Here is a 24,275-nt window from a genome sequence, read left to right on the forward strand (position 1 = left end):
TTAGTGGCGCGACGAAGCGATTCGTACATTACCACTTTGCGACGCAGAGCAAGGTCAAGTTCGTTGATGGATGTCTGATTACTACGGTCCGAATGTCTGGGGTAGGTCAACACTAAGGCGAAAGTTCGTCGAGTCAACTTCGGTTACATGTGAATCAGGCCGCCAGTGGGGGCCGATGCCCAGCACGATCTGCGCCATGCTTCGAATTTCTGTAGCCAGTTGTACGCGAGGATATTAAGCATTGAGGGGTGAGTGCGCCTTGCCTAGGTAGAATGTCGCCGCCAAGCCCCCCGGTGGCTGATCGGGTAAAGTCATCATTGGCAGTGTCAGAAGGCGTCCACTGCAGCGAAGCGTGCAACAACAATAGGTCACATATCTCAACTACCCTCAACATCCTATCCAATCATCCTGAAGGTCTCACTTGATTGACTTGATGAACCTAGTACAGAACACTAAGCCGTAGATCTCAGCCACTCCCGATATTCCAAGTCAACATACCCCCTGTTGGCCACCATCAAAAATACGTGTGAAAGCAAGCAGTTGAAATTCGATTTCGTTTGAAATGAGAAGAAATTGACTGTTCTTAATGATACATACAATAAAAGGTAAAGAGTGAAAGGCTGAAACAAGAAATCGCCAGGCAATCGCACAAAAAAGCAGTACGGAACTCGTCTCCCTCACGGACACTATTTGTAGGAAATCTTGAAGGAAGACGTCTCAGCAACGTCATAGTCCTGCGGCCGGTCTGGGTCACCAAAGATATGCAACGCTGAAACACGGAACTTGTAACTACCCGCTGGGACAAAAGATTTATCATCCAGTTGTCCGTTCCAAGTAAAGGGAAACAAATCACGGCTAGTGTGATTGAATGGTGAGCCCGCGGCGTGACCAAGATTGACTGGCTGTTTGCTGGTTGACACGATTTGGATATTGAGAAGCGGGGATCCAAATACAAAGTCAACAACAGCAACTGGAAGGTCGTCGGTGATAAGATCGATGTTCGCCCTATCAGCCTGTGGGAATACGAAGGTCGAATTGGTATTGTTAAAGGGCGGATAGTCAGGGCCGCTGTTGGAGTTTGATAGGTACGTTCCGTTCATAACAGTTACAGAATTGAGGTCTCCAACAATGCCTTGGTAGGGGATAGAAAGCCTTTCGCCGTTTGTACCGTTGATCCGGATATATCCTCCGTACACTGGGAGTCGACTAATAGGAACTGACGGGGGTGTAACCTTGACAGCGATTGTAGTTTTTCCACCTGCAGGGATGGTAACGTTATAGTCGCTTAGGTCCACTTTTGCGAAGGAGCCGTCGAGGTCGGGGGGCGTAGCTGGCCTGATACTACCAGAGAATGTGTAAGCAGTAGCAGCGCCAATAACGTCTAGCTCATAGGTGACGTCCTTATCCTCAGTATTAGAGATAGTAAAGGTTTCGCTAGTCAATCGAATGGTATCGTTGAAAGCAAGACCTGGACGGCTTAATACTGTAGTGGCATAGGCCGCGTCATACGCTTGGATCAGTCCAGCTCCTTGTTGTGCAGGAGGCGCAATTAAAGCACTCATATTACCATTGGATTGAACAGGCTTAGCTGTACTGGCAAGTAGATTTTGAAGCTCGATGGGTTCGAAGGTGTTCCGTACGTTTGATAGGAGGGCGTATATAGCGGCAGCAAGTGGGCAGGCCATGGAAGTACCAGACAGTATGGCGTAAGAACCCAAGGCAACAGGCCACGTTGATATGATCTTCCCACCCGGAGCACCAAATGAAGGCTTTATTTCGGCTTCAAAAGAAGGTCCCCAGGAAGTATAGGAGCTTACATGTCCGCCAGTGCTATTGTTAGGGGGCTGTTCAAGCGTGACTGGGCTGGTGGCGAAACCGGTGAAATCTAACGTGACAACCTTTCCTGCGGCCAGATCTGCGAACCACTTAGTGCCTAGCGTGTCAGGGACCCTACCAACACCTAGGAAGCCTGGATATGGCGCGAGGTTGATGTTCACTTCATCAGTGTTCGGCTCGTTCGAAACCATGATGTAATTGGCCCCGAGCTTCATTGCGTTTTGCACATTTGGACCAACGCAGTCGTTGATAGGGAGAAGAATGACTTTACCAGCAAGGTCCGTCGTATTACCAGAAATAGGACCGCAAGCATTCGCAGTCTGATTGCTGTCCAATGGTGGAGTCCACAGTGGTAGTACACCGGCGCCTGTCCAATTGCCTGGTTTGCCTGGAGCCCATTTGAAGCTCTGCTTTGTTTCGTTGGAAACGGAATAAGAGGACTGCGTCAGTAATACAGGCGCCAAAGTATTCTCGTAAGAAGCAATAGCAGCAACACCGTTTCCTCCAGCTGGGGAACTTGCTTGAAACAATCCTTGGTCACCAGAGTTCCCAGCGGCGACGATAACAATAACGCCCTTGGCAACGATTCGGGAAGCAATAACGTCAGAGAAACTCTCACTCCATCCGCGAGGCGATCCAAGAGAGGCAGTGATGATATGAGCCCCATCTTGTTGTGCGCGAAGGAAGCCAGCTGTGACAACGTCATTACTAGACGGACCATTGCAACCGAACACCCGGTAGGCTGCTAGGCTGGCGCCCTAAGATAGATCCATTAGAAGACTTGTTTCATAGCTCTTGAAGAAGCCCTTACAGGTGCAGCCCCTATGAACCCATATTTATTTTCTTGGGCAGCGATAATACCAGCCACGTGTGTACCGTGTCCCTAATTTAAGTTCAGCCTATGAATGCAGCTCTCGAGGAAAGGGCATATACAAAACAATCCTTTGGATCACCACCAGGAATAGGAGTATTTGATCCGTTGTACGCATCACCAACGAAATCATAACCGCCGACAACTAAGCAATCGGCTCCGAGGCATCCACCGAGTGCTGGGTGGGTATAATCAATCTAGGTCAAGGTCAGTAGTTATATCTAGAGCACATAAAGCAGAGTCTTTAGCATCTCGTTCCATTGGCAAGGGATCAACGTCAGCCCGGCCGGGTTACGAGGTTAAGATGATCTCTAAGATCTTGGGAACAGTTGTACTGTGGGACTGGGTCACTTCACTTGAAGGAGCCTGCTCATACTGCTGGCTCTAACTAGGATACTTACTCCAGTGTCAACAATTGCGATTTTAACTCCTTTACCAGTGATGCCCTTTGCGTGTAACTTGTCGACTTGGGTCATAACGTGGGGCGAATATGTCTGATTGCCTTGGAGGTCTCTGGCCAAGAGTTGGGATGAGCTCGCTAACCCAGATGATTCAACCCCTCCAACCTCATGTTTAGGTATAGAGATAATCGTCTTGGGCCAAACGTTTTTGATGGCTGGATGCGAAATCAATGAAGACATGTGTTCATCAGAGGATTTATCGTTGTTGAATTGAACAGTAGCGCCCTTGAATAGATCGTAATTCCAGTCCAGTACCTTGGTAACGTCAAGAGTCTTGAGGGTGGATGTACGTAGCTAGGAGTATTTAGCATAATTCATTCATTTTTGGGTTAAGCATTACCCCGACCCCGGGATCCTCATATTCGACAATGAAAGTACGTGGAACAACCTGTTGCTGTTCTAATCCAGCAACAGCTCCCAGAAACAGTGGTAGAAGGTATGATTTCCAACCCATGATGAACGGTGGTGGAAAAAAAGTACGAGATCGTGTGAAAATGAGCGGACACGCACCAAACGGGTGTAGAATAAGAGAGTGTTGAAGAAGAAATTTGCATCGACACTACATCGTGAGAAAGCTGAAGTTTTTGAGGCCCGCTTGCATTGAAAAAGGGGTCCCAGATATATGATTACCTGTAAGCGCTAGCACTAAAGTGTGAGGTCATAATCGTAACGATATGTTGCCCACTGCTTGCATTTATTGCATCACGCAGTAGGTCCGACAACGAAAGTTAATTTACATAACTACCCCGCGTCTCCAAGGAAAATCCCATGTGTTGATCTGCCCGATGCGTGGCTGCAATCTTTAGCGTAAAAAGAGGTATAACAGCACGTACTGTGAAGAGGTACGTGTAACATCTATATTGACAGCGATTGATCATAAGAAGGGACAGCAGAAGAACTTTATTTATCAACGAGCAAAATGTTTCGCCAAACAATCTATAAGGGAGCAGCTTATAATTTCGCTTTTGTAAAGAACTAGTGCCTAATGTATCGCAAAAATGTAGCACTTACAGTTAATCTACTGGATTAATCTTCGTAATCTACCTAGGGTTTGTCAACCACGGCTTCGGGAAACAACGATTCCTAAATTGTTATGTCCGCGAGGTAGTGAGAAGAGAAAGAGAAGAGTCTAGGGGCGCTGGTCTCACTACTACCATCTTTGTTCGCTGTCTTGCTTAACTTAACATAAGACTCGGGTCATGTTACACCTGCTATAAGACAGGGCTAACAAAAATCTTATTCTTGGTGAGGATAAGCGTTAGGCTGCCTTCATATAGCGAGATTCGCGCACGAAAGAGTACGCCAGGATACCTAACAAAAAACGTGTTACACAAGACCTAGCAACTAAAATTGGTGAGAGTTTGTTTCAATGTTTTGGCGAAGTAACTAGGGATCAAGGAGGATAGATCAGATCGATAAAAAGGTAGAGAAAGAGGGAAATGAGAAGAACGATAATCATAACACAAATATATACCTGATAACCAACAGTACTGCTACATGAAGACTATTTAGACAAGCAATATGATTACTGTATATGCCTCGATCGCACGCGCACAGGGGGGCGATGAATGATTTAACATTTTAGCCTTACTGAAGCTTAGCGCTGCTCAAGCGCACCTCTTAAGCCCTATCCTCGACAACCGGATTCAGGAAAGTTCTAATAATGACGAAAAAAAAGTCATCGATTTAGATGTCTAAACATGTTTCCAAAAGAGGAAACTAGGAAAAGGAACAGGAACAGGGGCAATAGCATACGGGACCGAGTGAGTTCTATTACAACACGGGGAAAAAGGGCCTTGTAACAACCAGGATTCCGAACGAGGAAATTCACAACTACTATAAAGGGGAAAGTAAATAGCAGTAGTCAATCTGATCGAGCCCTAGTCAGAAAAGAAATTCATTTGCAAAGTTAGAGGAAAACAAAGCCTTGGTACAGTCAGCAACATGGAGTAATACTATAAGAGAAAACCTAAACTAGTTTAACACACAACAAAAAAAGAGGATGTACACAACTAAAGGGAAGAAAACATGCAAGTACATGATTACTAATTTCATTTTCATGGCATCATTAACTGTGGTATACCAAACTCAACGCTGTGCTCGAAACCTCCCCCATCAGCCCCACTTCATCCCCACAAATAACTTACACCGACCCCCTCCTCACCCTACTAACAGCACTCGGCGTACTCGTAGGCGGCAACGGCACAAACTCCTCCGTATGCGTCGCCTTGGCAGTGCCATTCGTGCCATACCCACTCGTAACCACCTGGCTCCCATCCGCAATGACCACATGATCGAGCACGCGCCTAAAATGCTCTAGACTAGCTTCCGGCTGATAGTACGGCACCTCATGCCCGGCCTCGTACATTCTCGTGAAGCTGAAATTGCCATACTCGCGCACCTCGCCGTACTCGACGCCATCGACGAGAAAGGGCGTGTAGCCCGCGGCGCGGAAGGCGTCGGCGTGGGTGAAGTTGACGGCGAGGGAGACGGCTTCGCCGCCGAACCAATTGCAGATGTAGTCTGCGTCGCCGTAGAGGAGGGCGACGCGGACGCCGTAGGAGAGGATTTCTTCGAGGTCTTCGAGGAAGTTGGGGAAGACGAAATCGCCGGTGCGGCCGAAGCCGGTGAACACGGAGCTGGAGCTGGCGCTGGTGTAGTTGATGTTTACGCCGAGAGCTTCTTGGGTTGAGGCGAGGTTCAGGAAGGATTGGAAGTAGTCGGGCGGCGTGGGGTCGTCGTAGGGGTGGCGGATGTCGTAGACGCCTCGGCCTCCGAATGCGTAGTATGGTTCTTCGACGAGCGATCGGCAGAGGTTGGTGGCGGATGCACATGTTAGATAGCCGTCTACGGTGGTACGGTCAGACTGTCTGCAGTATTCAATTTGGTCGTGGCAGCCTTCTGGCATGTAGTAGGCGTTCTTCATGAAGGTGTAGACTGTGTCGTTGACTGATTTGATACCATACGTGTTGTTGACGGCGAACTCGGGGTAGTAAGGAGCCTGGATCTGCTCATCGACAATTCCGTTGATTATACCAAGAGTATCCATGCGAAGCTCAACACCAGGGGAAGACCCGTTCTTGATCTTCTCATTTTGCTGGTAAAAGTAGTTATAGAAAGCAGGGCCGTAATGACCGCCGTAGCTAGAAACTAGTTAGCAACGCAATTTCTAGTATCGATGCGGATTTACCAACCTCTCAGTCCAAAGATTGAATGTAAAGTTAGTGATATCCGGGTCGAGCTGGGGGCTCAGGTCCAAGAAAGCCTGGAGAATATGCCACGCACCGATGGCTGCAGCATCGGTAGTGTTTGTGGTATTGGGATCAACAAGCGAGTATCGACCCTGTGCATCAGTTTCTGTGGTCTCGTAGGAAAAACCTACACCAACGGGCTGCGAGAGATACAGCATATTGCTGTGCTCATTCCATGAATACGGATTAAGTTGTGTCTTCAAATCCTCAGTAACATTGCATGGGCCATGCTCTTGAAAGAGACCGATGAGCGAGTCACTTCCTGGTCCACCGTTCAACCATAGTGTCTGACGACAAAGTTAAAAGTTGCCACCAAGTTTTGAGTTGAAGTATGGGTTGTACTTACCAACGGCTTTTCGGAAGGGTTTTCACGCGCCTCGAAGAACCAGAAGAACATATTGGTAGTAGGATTGAGACTGATGTAGCCGGCATAATCGTCGACACCTTCAGTAGTCTCACAAACTCCCTCCTTGCCAGGCTGCTTGTAGCGAATCTCGGCACCTTGGGCAGACTTGATGGTAGTGACGCCAGTAGGGTCCGCAGGGACCTGACGCTCAGTGATGAATGACTTGCGAGCATGACTGAGCGTCGCTGCTGCCAAGACGGCAGCAATCTGGGTGAAGCGCGCCATGGTGAAAAGCTTGTCGTGAAGAAGGATGACCAAGGCTTGAGCAGTGAGCTTGCCGAGAAGGCCGCTTCTCTCGGCCTTCTTAAATACGCTGAATCCGAACGAAGCTAAGCCACTTAATAACATGGAGTGCTCTTGCCATGTGCATTTCTTTCCGCCTGTCATGGTTGAGCGCTGCATCGAGGGTAGGCCAAATGCGATATGTGGGTAGCCGTACAGTAGATTAATCTGAATCAGGCAACTGGAAAGTAAGACTGATCATTGCGATTGGCCGGATAACACGGGTATGAAGATCTTGCGAGTAATGCGTTAAGACAACGATACTACTTCGTTGCCGCGGATGGATGTTATGCCACCGGCCACAAACCATGGCTCATGACAAACAGCACCTTGTCGAAAATGCAACCTATGCTGCAGTTTCGCAATCATTGAAACTGCTGTCTGGGGCATTTTTTCATCATGGTAAGCAAGTGCCGGTTCGCATCTTTCTCCAATATTGTCGAACATGCTATACGTGATGCCCATGTAGCCAGCGCGCATCAAATAACGCATCTTACCCAAACAGGAAGCTCGTTATGCGCAGCGGGAGAACAAGGCCTCTTGCCAAGTCGTTCGGTGAGCCGAAGAAAGCTTATCAACGTCATAGTTGTAGCCTCACACTGGAGGTTGGGGCACAGTTGAAAGCGTTGTGGCGTGTTGGGCCGTTGCAAAAGGAGAGAAGAGGCCGCCAGCTCCGCGTGACATGGATATTGACGGTGTGCAACGCTAGCTGCAGTCGGCAGGTCGGCACCCATCCATTATCGCGACAGGGTGCTATTTGGTCTGTAGTACAGTTCGTGATACAAGGGTCTAATGTTCTCAACTTAAGCCGTCTCGGTACAATCTGGCTGTTGACCGGAAACTCGTGTCGAGGTGACTGGGTACTACACCGGCAAAGTGCATGAAAAAAAAAGTACCACCCAAAATCACAACAGTCCATCCCGCACTCCTCCCTCGGCATCGAAAATCTCAATCAATCTCTCAAGCTCTGCTCCTCCTCCGCCTCACCTCCTCCACATCACCCCCAAAAAACCGCGCAATCTCCTCATCCAACTCCCTCCCCACCAGCTTCTCCATCTCCCTCGCCCTCTTCACAGGACTAACCCCCATCTGATTCGCACTAGCAAAAATGACATCCAGCTCCTCCAAACTGCGTCCTTTTGGCTCAGGAAAAAAGAAGTAAACGCTCGGCACGATCGCCGCATTAAACACAGCAAACATGGTATACGTATTGTACGACAAGTTTGCAAAAGCCGGAGGCGTAATCATAACAATGAGAAAGTTGGAGAGCCAGTTTGAACAGGTGGACAGGGCGTTTGCCTGGATGCGAATGCGCAGGTTAGTGATTTCGGCAGGGTACAGCCACGACATGCCGAGCCAGCCGATGGCGAAGAAGGTGTTGAAGCCGAACATGAAGATGACGGCTGTAATGCCGTATCGCGGCTCTAGAATGGGAGCGCCAAATTCGTCGGGTGTGGCGGTCGAGGTCATGCCGCTCATGATGGCCATGCTGGCCATTTGGCCGAGGGCGCCGAAGAGCATGAGTTTGCGTCGGCCCACGCGTTCGATCAGGGGGATGGCGATGAGACCAGCGAGGAAGTATTCCGTTCCGTTGCAGGCGGAGAGAAGGCGAGACATGTCTGGACCGAAACCTAGTGAGTTTTCGAAGACGTAGGTTGCATAGTATGTCTACAAAGGTATGGTCACTATGTGAATCAAGGTGGAAGTCAACCGGGTACTTACAATGAGGTTGATACCACTGATTTGCTGGAAGAACTGCGACACGATGCCGAGTGTAGTGCGTCTAAGGTTCTGACTCGGGCCGTTGTGCAAGAGTTCCCTCATTTTGAACGGGCCGTCTTTGCTCTGCGCTTCGAGTGCATCAATAATGTTAGTAAGCTCTGTCTCTACTTCTTCGGAGTCGATAGGTGCGCCAGCAAGACGAGCAAGAAGTTCACGAGCTTCAGCGTAGCGGCCGCGCATAACGAGCCAACGTGGTGAGTCTGGCAAGTAGAGGAGAGCGATCCTAGTACAAGATTAGCTTTGGTTAATTTGATGCTGAGGGATGGACATACATGACGAGAATGGTGAAGAACGATTGGAACATGATTGGAAATCTCCACCTCACAGAGCTGTAGCTCTCGCCTGATGGGACAGAGTAGAAGCCATATGTAACCCAGTATGAGATCATGACACCAGCCACAATAACCGCTCCAGATGTGATGATCAAGCGTCCTCGCTTTTCGGGTTTCGCGCATTCGGATTGCCAGGTGGGTATCGCTATACGGATGTCAGTCTCGTACAAAGAAATATCATAGCCTCGATGCTTACTCGCCGTGACCATGCCATTTCCGATTCCTCCTACAACCCGTCCAATGCAGAGCAAAGCATAGGCTCCAGAATTCCCGCCGTTAGCACCTCCAGGTGCAACTTGGAGTATAGTTCCGATGATCATGATAAGACTGCCCCAAAAGCTACTACTCTTCCTGCCCCAGATCTCGCCATAGAACAAGATGAGAACGGCACCTAGAAAGCACCCAATTTGGTACACAGCAACGGCAGCTGAGAGGATGCTCGGGCTTCCTGTACACATGTCTGGGTTGGGGGTGGTGTTGGTCGGTGCATCAAGCCAGCACAAGTTGTTCTGGCGCTCGCGAGATGTCATGAGAGGGAAGTGGCGTTGGAAGTCATCGAGAGTCAAGACACCAGATAAAACACCTTGGTCATATCCGAACATAAGGAAGGCGAGACACGAGCACCAAGCGATGGCGTTGTTGAGTGCCTTGCCTTGGAGGCGACCGTGTCCAGGAACGTTCCATTCTGGTAAATTACCAAGTTTGGAGAACAAACCTGAGGCTGATTCTGACTTCTTTGCTGCTTCTTGTTGCTCGATTAAACGTTGGGGTAATGTTTGGGACTGGTGATAATCTATATCATCGATGCGGGAGTCAGGAGAGTGCTCGGAACGCTTCTCAGTCGACTTTTCGGGATCCATATTGAGAATTTGAAAGGCGACCAAAACACAGTCGAACAAGAAACGAGAAAAATGCTAGTAGATCTCATTTTATACGACGATTTGCGTCTGCTAGTTCGACACTTCTGCCAGATACACGACACAGCCAAGACTGAACATGCTCCGCCTTTCCCTGGCAAGTTCAACCCCAGCCTTGGCTCCTACATAGATGGGGAATTTGGATATAGGAAAAGACCTCAAGTTACGTAGACCAAGTCTTCAGGAAGTCGGCACGGCCTAGTCGGGTAACCCGGCATCACGATGGAGGCTTGTCGACCAGATTAGCTCCAGCCAAGAGACGATGAAAGTAGCGGAGCGGAGCTCTGATCTTGGCAGATAACCTCGTCTCGATGTGTCACAAAAGCGAGTCGGTACACAGGCTCGGGGATAGCATCGAAGAAATTGTGGGACGCGAATTTGAGCACGTGGACGTCGATGAGTAGGCGAAGACATAGATGTAAACGGGAAATGAAGTGCGGCTTATTTCAGACATATTGTTCTGATGTATGCGTGTGCTGTATCTAACGCCAGCCCATGCGAATATTTGGTACATAATTGTACAAGGCTTTGGACAGCCTGATGAGTATCACAGTTGCCGGGTTCTGTGTCTCGTACAGGCGGCAATCCACGGCGTCCGCCCCCCCGCAACTCCATTCGAGAACCCAGTCGATATTTTCGCCCCCAAATTTTTGCTAGAATTATCGCATGCGGTGGTATCGTGTAAAGTGTGTGATGTTATTTCTTGCCGCGTTTAGCTTCGAGGAAAAGAACTTGTTTCCGAACTGCCAGGTTATCAGCCATCATTCGACCATCACATTGCTATCAAAGTAGCCTCCACGTTTCCTTCCTATCGCATATGTCCGAAATTATAGAGGGGACATTTTTCAGGCAGCGGTGGCTTCGATCTTGTCGTCAGGATTGATAGTAGAGAGGTCTCGTACCGATAGGATCGTATTTAAGCATGCTCAGTGGCTGGTGGGCGCGCGGTCTTTGCATGGTTCGGTAGTATCCCGTCATTGCCATTGATATGAGGCGCACCATGATGGTACGGGACTTTGCTGTAGAGCGCTGCGGTCAGCGCATGTACGGTGCAAACTTGCGACGGGCGCGGGGGAACGTTGACCGGCGATCGGGAGTGTAGGACGGCGACAATGGGCACGTCCTGAAGTTGCAGGGGTTTCGCATACCTTTCTTCGCCATGGCGACGCGCGAATATATATCGTGTCGGCGTCAATGGTGGTTGTGTCCAAGGTGGATAGTTTGGTGTTGTGAAGCCGAAGTTCTGCGGCGTTGCCCTTGTCAGCCAATGAGCGTTGATTGAGGTCTCCATCGCCGCCATTCGCCTCCGCCTCACTCCGCACCCAGGAATCAGTTGCGATATATGATTAGATTATAAGACTGTCCCACTTTCGACTAGGCTCTAAGGCTCTTCAGTGAACTCTTCAGACTGCAAGTATACGAGAAAATAGTTTTTTGATAATATTTGCTATGTAATATCCCTGTCTCGCGCGTTTGCTAGTCATGCTCAGTTGATATATGCCTTCGATCATCTCCGCTCACTGTTGTTCCTTGTAAGAACTTCTCCTTTCCTTCATAATCTCCTATCCTTATACTGCATACTGATATCCTTGCCAGGATTTCCAATATCATGAGAAAAAACTTGCCGTGGAACCGAAAATATAGTGATAGGTTGTATCGGATGAACAATGTGCCTCCTATTGATGTCGCAAGAGACTGATAAGATTGGATCTTAATATTCTCAGGTGCCTAGTGTTAATCTTTTATTTTCCTTTTGCCGGGGTAGCCTGCACACTGGCTTGACATGTCTCCGTTGAGTGACCCCAGCGGTCAGGCGAAAAGCGCAATAATACGCACGTCATACCCGGGCGCCAAAGGGAGATGTGTCGAACGATCAGTGCCATCCTTGTAGCTCCTCATCGAATCTGTCACTAAAATCATCTCCGAATGCGGTACCGTTTCTGCCTAAACCTACAAGTTGGTAGCCCTTACATACTGAAAATCTAAGAATCCGCTATACTCACTCTTACTACGTGCGACTCGAGAAGAGCGCCGCGTTGGTAGAGCAGTAGATGGCTGCGAAGATCCTTGTCGACGGGATATATAAGCCTTTTCCGGAAAAACTTGGGTGTGAGTACGACTTTGAGTCTCAAAAGAATGGTCCTGGGACCTTGGATGGGGCGATTTCGAGGGAGTGCATTTTGTATCTGACGCATCTCTCTTCAATGAGCCCAATCCCGTATCAGACTGTCTAGAAGAACGTGAAGAAATCTTCTGGGAGCCAGAAGAAGAGACTCCGGATCTAGCTGCGGGTAACACACGCTGCCTCTTCGAGGTCGAATCCCTTTCAGTCTGGTTTCTATCACGTTTGCGCGTATATGGAAGACCGGTGCCGCTGAGATTCTCAGGGATATCGTCAAATCTTTCCTGATGACTAGGTAGCTTGATTCGAAATACTCGAGACCTAGGTAGGGTTTCGATCTGTGGAGAGGAACTGTCCCGAGGCATCATCCGAGATGATGTATTGGCTTGCGACCTGGGTCGTTCTTGGGTTGAATATGAATGAGAGCTTTCCATGCGGGTTCTTCCCATATCAATTGAACTTGCTTCTCCGGTATCCAGAGACTTTCCAGGCTTATCTGACTTGGAACCCTGTCCGTGGACTTTGGGTCTTGAGATAGATTCCGCTTCTTTCTGCATTTGTGTCAGCTCTTCTGATGCTATGCTGGTTAGCTCGGTTGAGCTCAAGTCCCGATACGAGGTATCTTCTTGTGGATCTTGGTCAGCTCTCTCTGAGAAAAACATTTGCGAAAGTGTCAAGTCCCCTAGATCCTGGGTTCCTGGAACTGTATTGAAACCATGATTGAATATCGAGCTATTATTGATTCCATCTGTCTGCGCGCTGTTACCGTCATCGAAAAGAACCGAAAATAGATCTGGGTCAATAGATTGGGCTTGTGAAATCTCGGCACGGACAGATGGCGGAAACTGCAGGCTACCGGTCTGCTCTTGGGTAGCCTCTATTACTGATTGATTATCCCGATTCACTTTCTTTCGAGGTTTTGTGGTGGGTATGTTTTGGACAGATTTGGAATTAGATAGGCCTGGGGTCGTGTCTTGAGTGCTATGCCATTGGCTCGGCGCACTCTGATCTTTGGCTCCTTGGAGTGCATTGCCGAATTCCTTTTCTAGTGCGAGCAATTTGGACTCTGCCGCCTTTCGGTCCGCCTCAATCCGGGCTTGATACTGGTCTTCCAATAATATACCCCTCGCCTCGACTTCCCTCAACATGGCGTTTGTTTCAGCCAAGCGGCGCCTATATTCTTGAACATCATTGCCATGCCCTTCAATGAGCTTTCGGTTTTCATCGGCAGCTTCGTTGCGTATCCGTGCCACCTCCTTGTTCTTGTCATCAACCACAGAGTACAGGTTGCGCAATTCCTCTTGCAAACGAGCCTTCTCAGCATGCAAAGACGTTTCGACTTCTTTCTCTCTCTGCTCATCTACACGACCTTTTTCTAGCCTGGAAAGGAGTGTTTGGTTTTTGCGCTTTAATGCCTTGATTTTGTCCTGGCTCGATTGCAATTCATTCTGAGCGTCTCGTCCAATTTGACAGATTCGGTCATCCATCTCTTGACGCAGCGCCTTCATATCAGATTGTTGTTGCGATATCTGAACCCGCAATCCAGTCTTTTCATCATTCTGGTCCTTAAGCTTCTTCTGAAGCTCCACAAGCTGCTCGTCTGTAGTGCTGAGCCTTTGGTTCAGGGAACAGTTGAACATCTCTTTCTCACTAAGGATGAGCTGGAGTCGGTTGATTCCACATATATGTTCGTGCTCTTTTTCAGCCAGCTTGATTTCACATTCCTTCGAGATTGTGTCACAAATTGTCGCAGCATTCTGCTTCTGCAAAACGGATTAATGACGAGGTTCTCATGAGCTCACTTTTCTTACCTCGTCCATATGCTCCTGAACCGCTTTTGTTCTCTCTTCTTGCGCAGCCTCGTAACGCTTCTGTGATATGTCAAGCTCACGCTTCTATTTGAGAACCAAGGGTATTACCTTGTACTCAGTTGCGTCCTTCTGGAGACCCTGTCGCAGTTTTTCTCCGTTATCAATCTTTTCGCTGGCTGACCTCAGTTCATTTTCAGCTTCTTTGAGCCGTTGGCGCAGGTCAAGGTTGATCTTTTCAGATGCTGACATCTCCGAACGAGATGAGTCAGTTGCTATCTTCAAGTCATTTAGGTCGCGCTCCAGTTCGCGAGATCGTTGCTGTAGATTCACCTCGATCTGCTGTAGATGTTCAACTCGTTCGATGAGGCGAGAAGATTCATGCTGCTGGTCTATCAACTGCTTCGTGAGTTCAGTGTTTAAGCCATTGATCCTACGATTCTCAGCAGCAATCTCTTCATATCTCATCATTTTTGTTCGTAAATCATCTAACTGTTCTTTTATCGATGCGTGAAAATCTGTACTGGGTGGGGCACTGCGAACAAGCGCCCGGGAGAAGTCTTTTAGACCAGAGTCGATGCTATTTCACGTGTCAGAACAGCGCTTCCTTTTAAGTTGGGGTGCCACGTACCGTTCCTGGACGATGCGCAATATTCCCTCTACTTTATGGACGTCTTCCAACGTCAAGACGGACTCCTTTTTTAGGTTATTCAGTATGCTGAGGCATTCCTCGATTTTGGTGTTTTGGGGGTTGTGCATGGCAGCCTTCTCGATCGAAGTTTGCAGCAGCTCTAGTTTCTTCGCTACGCGATTCGAACCGTCGTTGAACTGGCGTTGCAGGCTTTGAACTCGACCGAAGACTTCGTTCTCAATCTTTTCTCGCTTTTCCCTTTCGCTTGTACACTCCGCTTCTAGTCTGTTCAATCTTTCGGTCAAAGCTTTGTTCACTGAATTGGCTACAGCAAGTTGTACATGGAGCTCATCAGCCACCGCCCTCATTTTCCTCTGACTGTTTGAGAGTTTGTAAGCGGCCGTTTCAAAATCTTCCACAATGCTCCGCTTCTCTTCTTCGATTTCAGTTATCTTTGCTTGCAGGACTTTCTTGTTGTGCTCCTCAGTCGTCGCAGCCAGTTTTTTCAACTTTTCACAGTCATTCCGGAGGCCCTCTAGGAACTTTTGGTTGTTTTTCGCTTTGCTGGTCAGACTGCTCAATGTCTTCTTCTGCTCATCTCGCTGCTTCATGTAGTCTGCAATCATTTCTCTCTGGCGGTCAACTTGTTGGAGAAGTGTGGTAACTTGCTCTTGACTATTTTTCAATTGTGTGGTGTACTCGTGATGCTTTCGGAAGCTTTCTGCCAAGAACGCCAGTCTTAAGTCCTCAACCGAGCGTTCGATGGCAGGTGACGTGGATGCTCTGAATAATTTGGATGTAGATTTGCTGTCCCCACGTGGGTTTCCTCGTGGTTTGGTTACGCGATCTGATCCTCCTCTGCTTGAAGTCCCGTGCAATATATATCTAGATGTGACACTTCGTGCAATAGGTGGTTTAAAGTTGTAGCTTGGATGCACTTGAGACTGGCGCTCGTGTTGATCGCCTCTGAGGTCAATGGAATCTGGTACAGTATCTTCACGGGCCTTTTCAGATGAAATCGGATCTTGGTATTTCGCATTGCCCATCTTACACTGAGACCCTTTGGCCTCATCATCGCTTGCGTGTACGGATTTCTCACCCGTCTCGGCGACATGGAGTTGCCCACTAATAAGAGACGAAGGCTGCAAGGCAGAAGTTGGAACGGCGTGTTGCGCCGATGTGTCCGAGAGAACCAGAGGCATACATTGAGCCAGATCTCTCATTTCGTCGTACGCTACTGTCCTAAGCTCAGTATGGGTTTCTTTCCGGGCATGTGTTTCGTGAGTTGAGCAGTCTGGTGCGAGTTTCTTGTGATCATGATTGAAAAGCGGAAACTCCACATTAACTTTGGAGACAACTTGGGACTGGACATTGCATGTCTGGAATGCAGAAAGTTCGGGTAATTGGATAACCTCATTAGGTACAGCTCCACCAGCGTTGTTGAAGTTGTGGATGTGACCAACAGAATGGGTTTGTAGAAGAGGCCATGATCCACCCAGTCGTTGGGTTGGCGACTTCTTCGAGTTCTCCTTGTATTTCTTGAGACTGACATTGTTTTTTGCCGGGTCTTTCATTTTGATGCCTGGAGATGACGGTGGAAGGGAAAGTGCTATTTCCCTCTCTGTGGTTCTGAAGTTGTCAGCAAAATCATTTGCCAGTAAGTCACGGGATCTTACTCAGGTTCTTTAGCAAGGGAGAGGGACGTTGGAAACTTAGATAATGAACTAGGCGATTGCATTACTTGGAATCGTGCACTATCCTGCACATCTTTGAATAGGGCTGTGACTCCTTGCAAAGGGACAGCTGCTGCTGTAGCGAGTGGAGGATCATCTATCCACACGTCAGTCTGATGCATAGGAATACGGCATCTTCTCTACCATGCGATTCCTGTTTGCGGCTCTCCTGGTTCGATGACGATTTCGAGCTTTTATGGACGGTAGGTCGCTTGTGAGAGAATACATGCGGTGTAAAGACTGATGCACTCTCAATTTCAGGAGGGTTCTTCGTGAAAGTCTTGAAAATAGTCGGATCGGATTCCAAAACGCTTGTCTTTTTGGACGTTCTGAAGCGACTGAGGGTGCCTAGCGAATTGGGACTCAAGGGGATATCGGACAAATCGGATGTGGAGTCGCGGATTTCTAAGTGTTCCTTGGCATGTCTGCTGGAATCGGTTTGGGTATTGGGGATGACCACATCGCTGTGCGGCTCTTGAACAACATGGCTATGACTTTCTCTCTTGTCTTCGGCTGATTCTGGCCGGATTTCATGACGAAGACGAGAGGGCTTCTGTCCCTTTGCAGGCATGCGTCTCCGAGCAGCCTGGTCGGCCATTGGGATTGTAGACAGCAGGCGTGATGCAATGAACAGTGAGAGGAAATAGGCAATGGGGATTCTAAATGGCAATACTTGGGAAGATTCCTGGTAGAAGGGAAGTTGTGTGGTGAATGTGAGGGGTAGCAAAGCTTGGAGAGCTGACATTCTCTCCGCGCCTTCCCTAGTCGTTATAAGGAAGTGACGGTTGACTTTGGCAACGCGCTTCGGTCAGTGGTAGATGCGGTACACACAAGCTGAAGACAACAAACGGACGAGCATAAAGAGTTATACTGGCGCGTTCGGAGCGTTGGTTTCATGCGACAATACTTGGTTATGAAAGCCCATATCCCCAGGTCGACGGCTTACCTGTGATGCATTCTCAGCCAAAATCACTGCCGCATATGTCCTGCTAGGTTCACTTGGCTTTTACAGCTGTTTCTCTTTCTTGGCTATTTTTCGGGCTCAGGCAACTTTGACATGTCATACTGGTTTGGTCTTGTGTTGGTGTGCTACAACGTGTTTGGTAGTAGACACGTGACTGACCGACAGCTGAAGATCAGGGTACTGCTGATCAGCATGTCAATCATCAAGTCCCCGCTCTGTAGTAACTCTTGTTCAGCCCATCCAGTCTATTCTCCTTATTTTTCCTTTACCTGCAAAGATCATCTCGACAGGCCGTCAATGGCTCACACCGCCCTGCGCTAGAAATGAAAGGACGGAAATACCTGTACACATCATGGCCTCATTTCCCATGCTCTACGCACCCAAAAGCGGGCGCTACCGATGAGTGGACCTTAGTACGACAGCTGGTAACGTTGTTCACGACGAACCAGAAGACTTTCGGATATTTGCATGAATCGTCTCCACAGCATTGTCCGAATAGTGGCAGGTTCTATTATGGTAAGAAGCTGGATACGACTCAAAAGCAAGACACGAGGCAAAAATACCTACACACTACGGCTTCACCGACTGCAGTATGGGGCCGCCATCACACTTGAGCCCTGTGGCCATAGAGGATCAAGAGTTGTTGCTGGCTGGCATCCCTGAAACATAAGAGGCGGCGACATTGCTAGCAGGGCGGTTGTGGCCAGGGTCCGACCAATCACAAGCGCCATCCTGTTAGCCTCGCTGCACCGTCACGTCCATCCACCACATTACGCGCCCACGACCCATTACGCCCTGCCAATCCGCGCAGCTTACGCTCCCAAGCCGACAAAACTCGACGCCAATGCCGCTATATTAAGAAGATGGCCTGATGGGCCCTCCCGACAGCCAACCTGGCCTGCAGTCCAAGCGCACGATGCTAACCGCCGACAAAGCCTGAGACTGGCGGGGTATTGGACGACGATTGGAGAAGGCAGCGGTTTGGGCAAAAGAGATGTGCGCGCAGCCATGCAAATATAGGGACCTGCCCTCCGCGCTGGTAGCGAGTTGTTGGTATCTATCCAGTTGATCGAACGCCCTTCACGCCATCCTGGTGTCACCAAAAACTCAATCAATTCTCCGTCGTGCCGCATTCCAACATTCCCATCTGCATCATCATGAACGGGCCTCTTCTCCTCTCGGTCCTCTTCCCTCTGCTAGCCCTGGCGCAGGATTCGTCTTCGGGCAGCAGCCTCCCGCCTCCGGGATACAATGGAGGTAGCGACAACCCGCAAGACCCTAGCGATGCTGGCGCTGCTGGCTCGCAAAAGGGCGCTTTCTCCTTGTCAGGTGGTGCCATTGCTGCTATCATTGTAGTAGCCGTCCTTGTCGTTCTCGGCTCAAGTACGTTCATCACTCCACTTCTCAATCATACTTGAACTAACAAACATCTAGTCGCATCTGGGGTTCTCTGGTGGCTCGCAAAGAAGCGTCAGTGGGACGTTCGAGCATCCATTCGCCGCGCTTCTCGTCGCTTTACTGGCCGCTCAACTGTCGACAACAAGCAAAACCGCTCGGATCGACGCACCGGTATTCGCCTCAACTCCCCGCCCCCGGGCAAGAACACCAACAAGATGCGCGACATCGAAAAGGGTCTCCATATCCCACACAAGACTCCTCAAACCACTACCATCATCACAAGTGGCACCAAGTGAAGATTTTCAGGATAACTTTTAGCTCAATGCGACGAATCGAGGGCGCTGCAGGGCACGTCGACTCCGGAGACGACGACGCATGCGCCATGGAGATACGGAAGGCCACAACAAACACTATGGCCATGTCGGACGGCCAGAACATTGTCTATGCTGCTTCTTGACGAGGCTCAAAAAGCAATCTTACTCCCGATGGCACGTCTGAGGACACGACAGTAATGATACCATTTGGAGAACAAGGCACCACGCTAGTCACGGGAGCGGCCTATTCTACGTTCACAGGCTGTTTATCTCTACCTTTTCTTCTTCGAGTTCTGCGTTTTGCCGCATTTTATGATACCACATACTTTTAGTACTTCAGTTCGATATCCACCAATTCTGGTAGAAAAATAGATTATACAAACCACTTTGGTCTGCATGCCACAATCTGGCATAGCTGCACCTCGCTGGTTTTATTCAAATGCACAATACCGAAATAACACTCATGTGCATAACTTTTCCATTCTCGGCTCTCTTTATCTCCATAGATTGACAAAAGCGTATACACTATACAGCCGTCTGACCCCACCTAACCCTCGATGGATAAATGGGCCCCTGGAGAGACCCCACTCAACTTTTCTTACCCCACCTAAGACTCTTGGAATCTGCACTCATGGTCTGATGACATGTCGCTTTTCAGATTTCCGGTGTTTCGGCACGCGCCTATGCTAAGGCTGGGAGCAAAAAGAAGACGACTTAGCCTATGCAATTGTGATTTGGTCTCGTACTGCAAGGATGGAACCGCTGCTCGGGCAGCCTTATTTTTGGTGCAGGTCGGAAATTAAAGAATATGAGGGTAAAAAGATAGTAAGCTAGGCGGAGCGGAGCGGGGAACTACTACTACTCCCTCGGCTTTTTTTCCAAATTCATGCTTTTTGTCTGCTGGCCACGTGTGCCATAACGCACACCTTCATGTTTTTTGTTTTTCTCTATCGTGGAGGGGAAGAACATTAAAAGTGGGTACTGTCTTTTTCAAGTTCACTCTCCCTTGATTCACATCAAGGTAGTATTGTCCCGAGGCAACACCCAAGTGGTATTGCATCTGAGAAGCAATGCATGCAAGTAGGAGAAGGAAGATTATATGTGTGTTTCTCACGGGATTCTTGGCGACACTAAAATGCCGGCAAGACATGATGTTGTGCGTTTGCGAGCTAAGAGGTTTTCTTCTGGAAGTTAAATGATATCATGTTGATGACCATCTTGTTGGTGATTTCGCTTCACGATGTGCTATGCTGCTAAACCTTGTGATGGCAGTACTCGAGATCTCGGCCGTTCTTACTCTTGTACCCCATCACACACTTGCGTAGTCAAAACTCAATTGGGAAATCGAACCATTCCTCTCATGACACATACAGTTATCTGATCCCTATCGCATTTGATGTGGCAATGTCGCGACCCGCAATTAGCACTTCAGCCAGTCTTCGCCATACCGACGATGAATGAGCACATACTCTTCCGAACGTCAAACTCTGTAACGATTCATGCATACGATGGATCGTGGTCTTGCAAGACGATCCACCCATTAGAGGAAATCCTTGCGACGCTTGTAATACTGTGCATTTGTTCGAGCAGGCTTCAGGATGCAGCAAGCAACAAATACAGTATGGGTCGAAAAGCGATATGAAGATATAAAAACAACATGTGCTCCTTGGACAAGGACTAAGTACAAGTAACAAGACTAGCATACCCACGCTGCTCGGTTGCTTACATCGCCGATCAAATTTTGGAAATGGCGGAGCTGCATCGGATTCGCTCCGATCATTCCCGACAATAATTGGCCGTGCTCCTAGACCGCAGGCTCATCATCGATACACATAGCAAGTACATTTAGGTTTTGGGCGTCCACCGTTACTCGTACTATTGCAAAAACTTCATGACTGCTATCATCCTCGCATCTTATCATGACCTGTTCGCAAATCGCTCCTTCAAGCTTTAGCAATCGCGGATATTAAATCAAGAATCCTCCGATAAAGACCAAAAGACTCCATCGGACCAACAAACCATAGCATCCCCAAGCCCTGCTTTAACAACACAACATACAATGGTCGACTCCGACGGCCGCAACGAAACGCGGAAAATGGCCATTCCTCGGCTGCAGCCACGCCCCGGATTAAATACAAGAGACCAAGAAGATCGCGTGTACGTTACGCCAAGTCGCGTTGCCTTCCCTAGCAATAACGAACATTGTGTAGGAAAAAGGCATGCAAGATTTGTCGCCAGCGTAGTGCGTGCCGTGGAAAAGGCTTGACAAAGTGTGAACTCACTTTGTCATAGGGATGAAATGTTCGGGCACTACTCCGAGATGTCAAAACTGCGACGTTGCTGGAAGGACTTGTGTATACGAACAGAGTCGGCGTGACCGCCTCGATGAGTATACTTTCCTGAATGTACAAGCGCTTTTTATCTGCTGATATTTTTGTAGGGCGATACAACTAAATCATACGCTCGCCACCCTGCTCTGGGATATGAATGAGCACCTCGATGACGAATCCAGGCAAAAGATACAAGACGTTCTAGATATTGTATGTTCACCTATGGTGAATATTACGTCTCAAGCATAGTAAGAAAGCTAACTGTATATTTCTTTGATAGGTAGAAGAGTATACGAAACTACAATCTACAGGATTGCCTTTGATTACTCTAGGGAAACGAAATCAACTACCTCATAGAAAACCCAGGAGGGCACCAAAATATGGCGAGGCGCTTGTAAGCGGCTCTATCGGATCTAATCAAAGCCTTGACAACTTGTTTGAGGACTTGACTCGAAGTCACAAATCGAGAGAAACTGGCTACGTGGGTCAAGCCTCCGAAGTCCAGTGGTTACTCAATGTGCAACGTCAACTGCAAAATATCAAAGCCGAGCCCTGTATCCCACCGTATATCATACAAAACCCAGATCGAGATGCGAAAAGGACACCGCCTGGCACCATCCCTGAGCGTACAAGCAATGTCCAGCAGGTCCCACCACAAGGCACTTGGAAGCATACGACCGATACTTCCTTCTATCTCGACAGCTCAGACATAGCCACAGATGTATTCATAGATCCTTACGAACTCCCGAATGCTGAGACTGCAGAATGGCTTTTCGGCTGTTACATCAACACAGTCCACTCATCTTTTCCGCTTGTAAGAGTCAACATAAATGCATTTTGTATGAAAGACATGCCGACAGGGTTTCCTTTTTTCTAGGTAAATGCAACCTTCGAGCACCAATTCCGTGCATATATTGAATCTGTCAGAGAAAAACGCAATTTCGACATGTCTGACGCATGGCGAGCTCAGTTGAACTTGATCTTCGCGATAGGTGCGAAGTGCTCTTACCTCACCAGCGCAGAATGGAAAGCAAACGAGAGCGATCACGGGTATTATATGATGAGGGCTGTGCATCTCATTAGATCTGAAAGCTCTCTCAGAGTGTTTCCATCCCCCAGTTTAGAGCTTGTGCAAGCGGTGAGTGAACCGTATACTCCATCTTGGACACTTTCGTTGGTTTACACTAACACTAAACCTTACAGACTTGTTCAATTTCTTTTTACCTTCTCACAATTGGTCATGTGAATAGAGCTTGGGCGCTTATCGGTATCTCGCTGCGCCACGCCATTGCTCTAGGCCTACACCTCCGCAACATAGTCACTGAATCGGTTGACCTCGAACAAGACACACTGACACATACATGGTGGGCTGCATACTGCATAGAAACTCTGATAAACACTGTCATGGGCAGGCCCCCAGTAATCACCGACGAACACTGCACTGTGTCATTACCTAATCATGAGTCTGAAACGGATGCATCAAGCAAGAAGCCATACCTCATCAACCGTATCGAGATTGCACGTCTAACAAGAAAGATTCAGCGGTGTCTGTATTCTCCACAGACTGCTACTCAGTCTTGGGAGGTGAGCTATTGTCATTTACTACATGCCACCCTCAGTATTATCCATCGTTCTTACATATCAGCAGTCTGTACAAACAACAATCTCAGACCTTCTCAATGAACTCAGCAAATGGAGCACAGCGGCACTTTCCACAAGCCCCGAAACGCAATACAATAGCCGTGCAACCGACTCTACCCGCGAGCAGTTCCTCCTAAGAGTAGATTACTGGAGCACAAAGGTACTCATTACACAACCATGTCTTCGCAGTTTGGGGTGGCGTGTCGAAAATCAAAGTAGCACCTCTGCAGATTTTGATACAAGGACGGCTGATTCATGCATCACTGCTGCTTTGGAGTTGGCAAAGATGTTTCCTGTCCAGCTCAACACGAGCTTTGTGTACAAGGAGGGCCCGTGGTGGGCAATTGTTCATATCAGTCAGTGTGCACCGAACAAGCATATACGATACATACTAACTTATATATCTCTAGTAATGCAAGCAATCACAGTCCTATTGCTAGAAATGACCTACAACATGCAAGGCAAAAGGGAACAAAGGTTTCCTATAATACCTTCACTCCAAAGGCTGCTTGGCTGGCTAAATGCTATGCAAGACGACGATCCGTTAGCTGCCCGCGCGTACGATGTCGTTCGGCAAACGCTGAAGTCAAGTTCTCCGCTTTTCCAGACTCAGGTGGATGAACTTCTCGCACTCTCGGATGCAAGATCATTTATGGCGGGTACACACTAAGTAGCTACTAAAAGAACAGAATCGAGTGCATTACCAGTTCAAATTAACATAAGCTTGGTATACCTTCCAGTCTCCAGTTTCTTAACTAAACGTCTTTCACATTCTTTCCTTTATCATCAGTCTCACTAATCCCAATACTTTTTGACTCCTACCTTATTGCTAACAACCAGCTAATGCCACCAAGCAACCCGAATTTCGAGTTTCTGTCTCGCCAATCGTAATTGCGACAAGCACAACAAATGCGAAAGCTATAGATCCACATACAAATCTCCTCGCCACAGTGGAACATAAATTTGCAAACACAGCCAGAATGCAATATGGTAGACATCATATATTCTAAAGCCACCCACGAACCGCTATCAAGCTCTTCGCATCCTCTCGCACCCTCCAACCGTAACCACTCTAGCACTCACTGACAACACTAATCACCCTACCCCCGCGGCGCCGCCCACCCTACAGACCACATCGAACCACATCACCTGATCCATCAGTCCCCGTCTCGCCCTCCATACCCACCACCCCAAAA

General features: G+C 48.5%; 8 protein-coding genes across 8 annotated transcripts; 2 read left to right on the forward strand and 6 right to left on the reverse strand.

The window, feature by feature from the left end:
• Positions 1-686: 686 nt before the first annotated feature.
• COCCADRAFT_36000 (uncharacterized protein) lies at positions 687-3,622 on the reverse strand (the record flags this gene model as incomplete). Its single annotated transcript, XM_007713183.1, has 5 exons — positions 687-2,594; positions 2,648-2,719; positions 2,770-2,904; positions 3,109-3,423; positions 3,509-3,622. The coding sequence occupies 5 exons, from the start codon at positions 3,620-3,622 to the stop codon at positions 687-689; spliced, it is 2,544 nt and encodes an 847-aa protein (XP_007711373.1).
• Positions 3,623-5,311: 1,689 nt separating this feature from the next.
• COCCADRAFT_93697 (uncharacterized protein) lies at positions 5,312-7,050 on the reverse strand (the record flags this gene model as incomplete). Its single annotated transcript, XM_007713184.1, has 3 exons — positions 5,312-6,311; positions 6,363-6,706; positions 6,766-7,050. The coding sequence occupies 3 exons, from the start codon at positions 7,048-7,050 to the stop codon at positions 5,312-5,314; spliced, it is 1,629 nt and encodes a 542-aa protein (XP_007711374.1).
• An 860-nt stretch (positions 7,051-7,910) lies between these two features.
• On the reverse strand, positions 7,911-10,081 carry COCCADRAFT_36002 (uncharacterized protein; the record flags this gene model as incomplete). The annotated part of the gene is made up of 5 exons (XM_007713185.1): positions 7,911-7,970; positions 8,191-8,775; positions 8,830-9,112; positions 9,162-9,366; positions 9,418-10,081. 5 exons carry the CDS (start codon positions 10,079-10,081, stop codon positions 7,911-7,913), a joined length of 1,797 nt encoding a protein of 598 aa, XP_007711375.1.
• Positions 10,082-10,834: 753 nt separating this feature from the next.
• Positions 10,835-11,299, reverse strand: COCCADRAFT_36003 (uncharacterized protein; the record flags this gene model as incomplete). Its single annotated transcript, XM_007713186.1, has 3 exons — positions 10,835-10,881; positions 11,041-11,157; positions 11,287-11,299. The coding sequence occupies 3 exons, from the start codon at positions 11,297-11,299 to the stop codon at positions 10,835-10,837; spliced, it is 177 nt and encodes a 58-aa protein (XP_007711376.1).
• Positions 11,300-12,011: 712 nt separating this feature from the next.
• Positions 12,012-17,030, reverse strand: COCCADRAFT_4281 (uncharacterized protein; the record flags this gene model as incomplete). The annotated part of the gene is made up of 7 exons (XM_007713148.1): positions 12,012-12,088; positions 12,142-14,023; positions 14,072-14,131; positions 14,180-14,648; positions 14,700-16,328; positions 16,376-16,529; positions 16,577-17,030. The coding sequence occupies 7 exons, from the start codon at positions 17,028-17,030 to the stop codon at positions 12,012-12,014; spliced, it is 4,725 nt and encodes a 1,574-aa protein (XP_007711338.1).
• Positions 17,031-18,553: 1,523 nt separating this feature from the next.
• On the forward strand, positions 18,554-19,078 carry COCCADRAFT_67487 (uncharacterized protein; the record flags this gene model as incomplete). Its single annotated transcript, XM_007713187.1, has 2 exons — positions 18,554-18,779; positions 18,831-19,078. Coding segments are annotated over 2 exons (474 nt in total), but the record flags the coding sequence as incomplete, so codon positions are not given.
• Positions 19,079-20,036: 958 nt separating this feature from the next.
• COCCADRAFT_93743 (uncharacterized protein) lies at positions 20,037-20,258 on the reverse strand (the record flags this gene model as incomplete). Its single annotated transcript, XM_007713188.1, has 1 exon — positions 20,037-20,258. One exon carries the CDS (start codon positions 20,256-20,258, stop codon positions 20,037-20,039), a length of 222 nt encoding a protein of 73 aa, XP_007711378.1.
• Positions 20,259-21,817: 1,559 nt separating this feature from the next.
• Positions 21,818-23,749, forward strand: COCCADRAFT_93685 (uncharacterized protein; the record flags this gene model as incomplete). The annotated part of the gene is made up of 5 exons (XM_007713189.1): positions 21,818-22,252; positions 22,316-22,576; positions 22,642-23,022; positions 23,087-23,435; positions 23,490-23,749. Coding segments are annotated over 5 exons (1,686 nt in total), but the record flags the coding sequence as incomplete, so codon positions are not given.
• Between the last annotated feature and the right edge of the window lie 526 nt (positions 23,750-24,275).

This window comes from Bipolaris zeicola (genome assembly GCF_000523435.1).
Source record: "Bipolaris zeicola 26-R-13 unplaced genomic scaffold scaffold_56, whole genome shotgun sequence".
Lineage (NCBI taxonomy): Eukaryota > Fungi > Ascomycota > Dothideomycetes > Pleosporales > Pleosporaceae > Bipolaris > Bipolaris zeicola.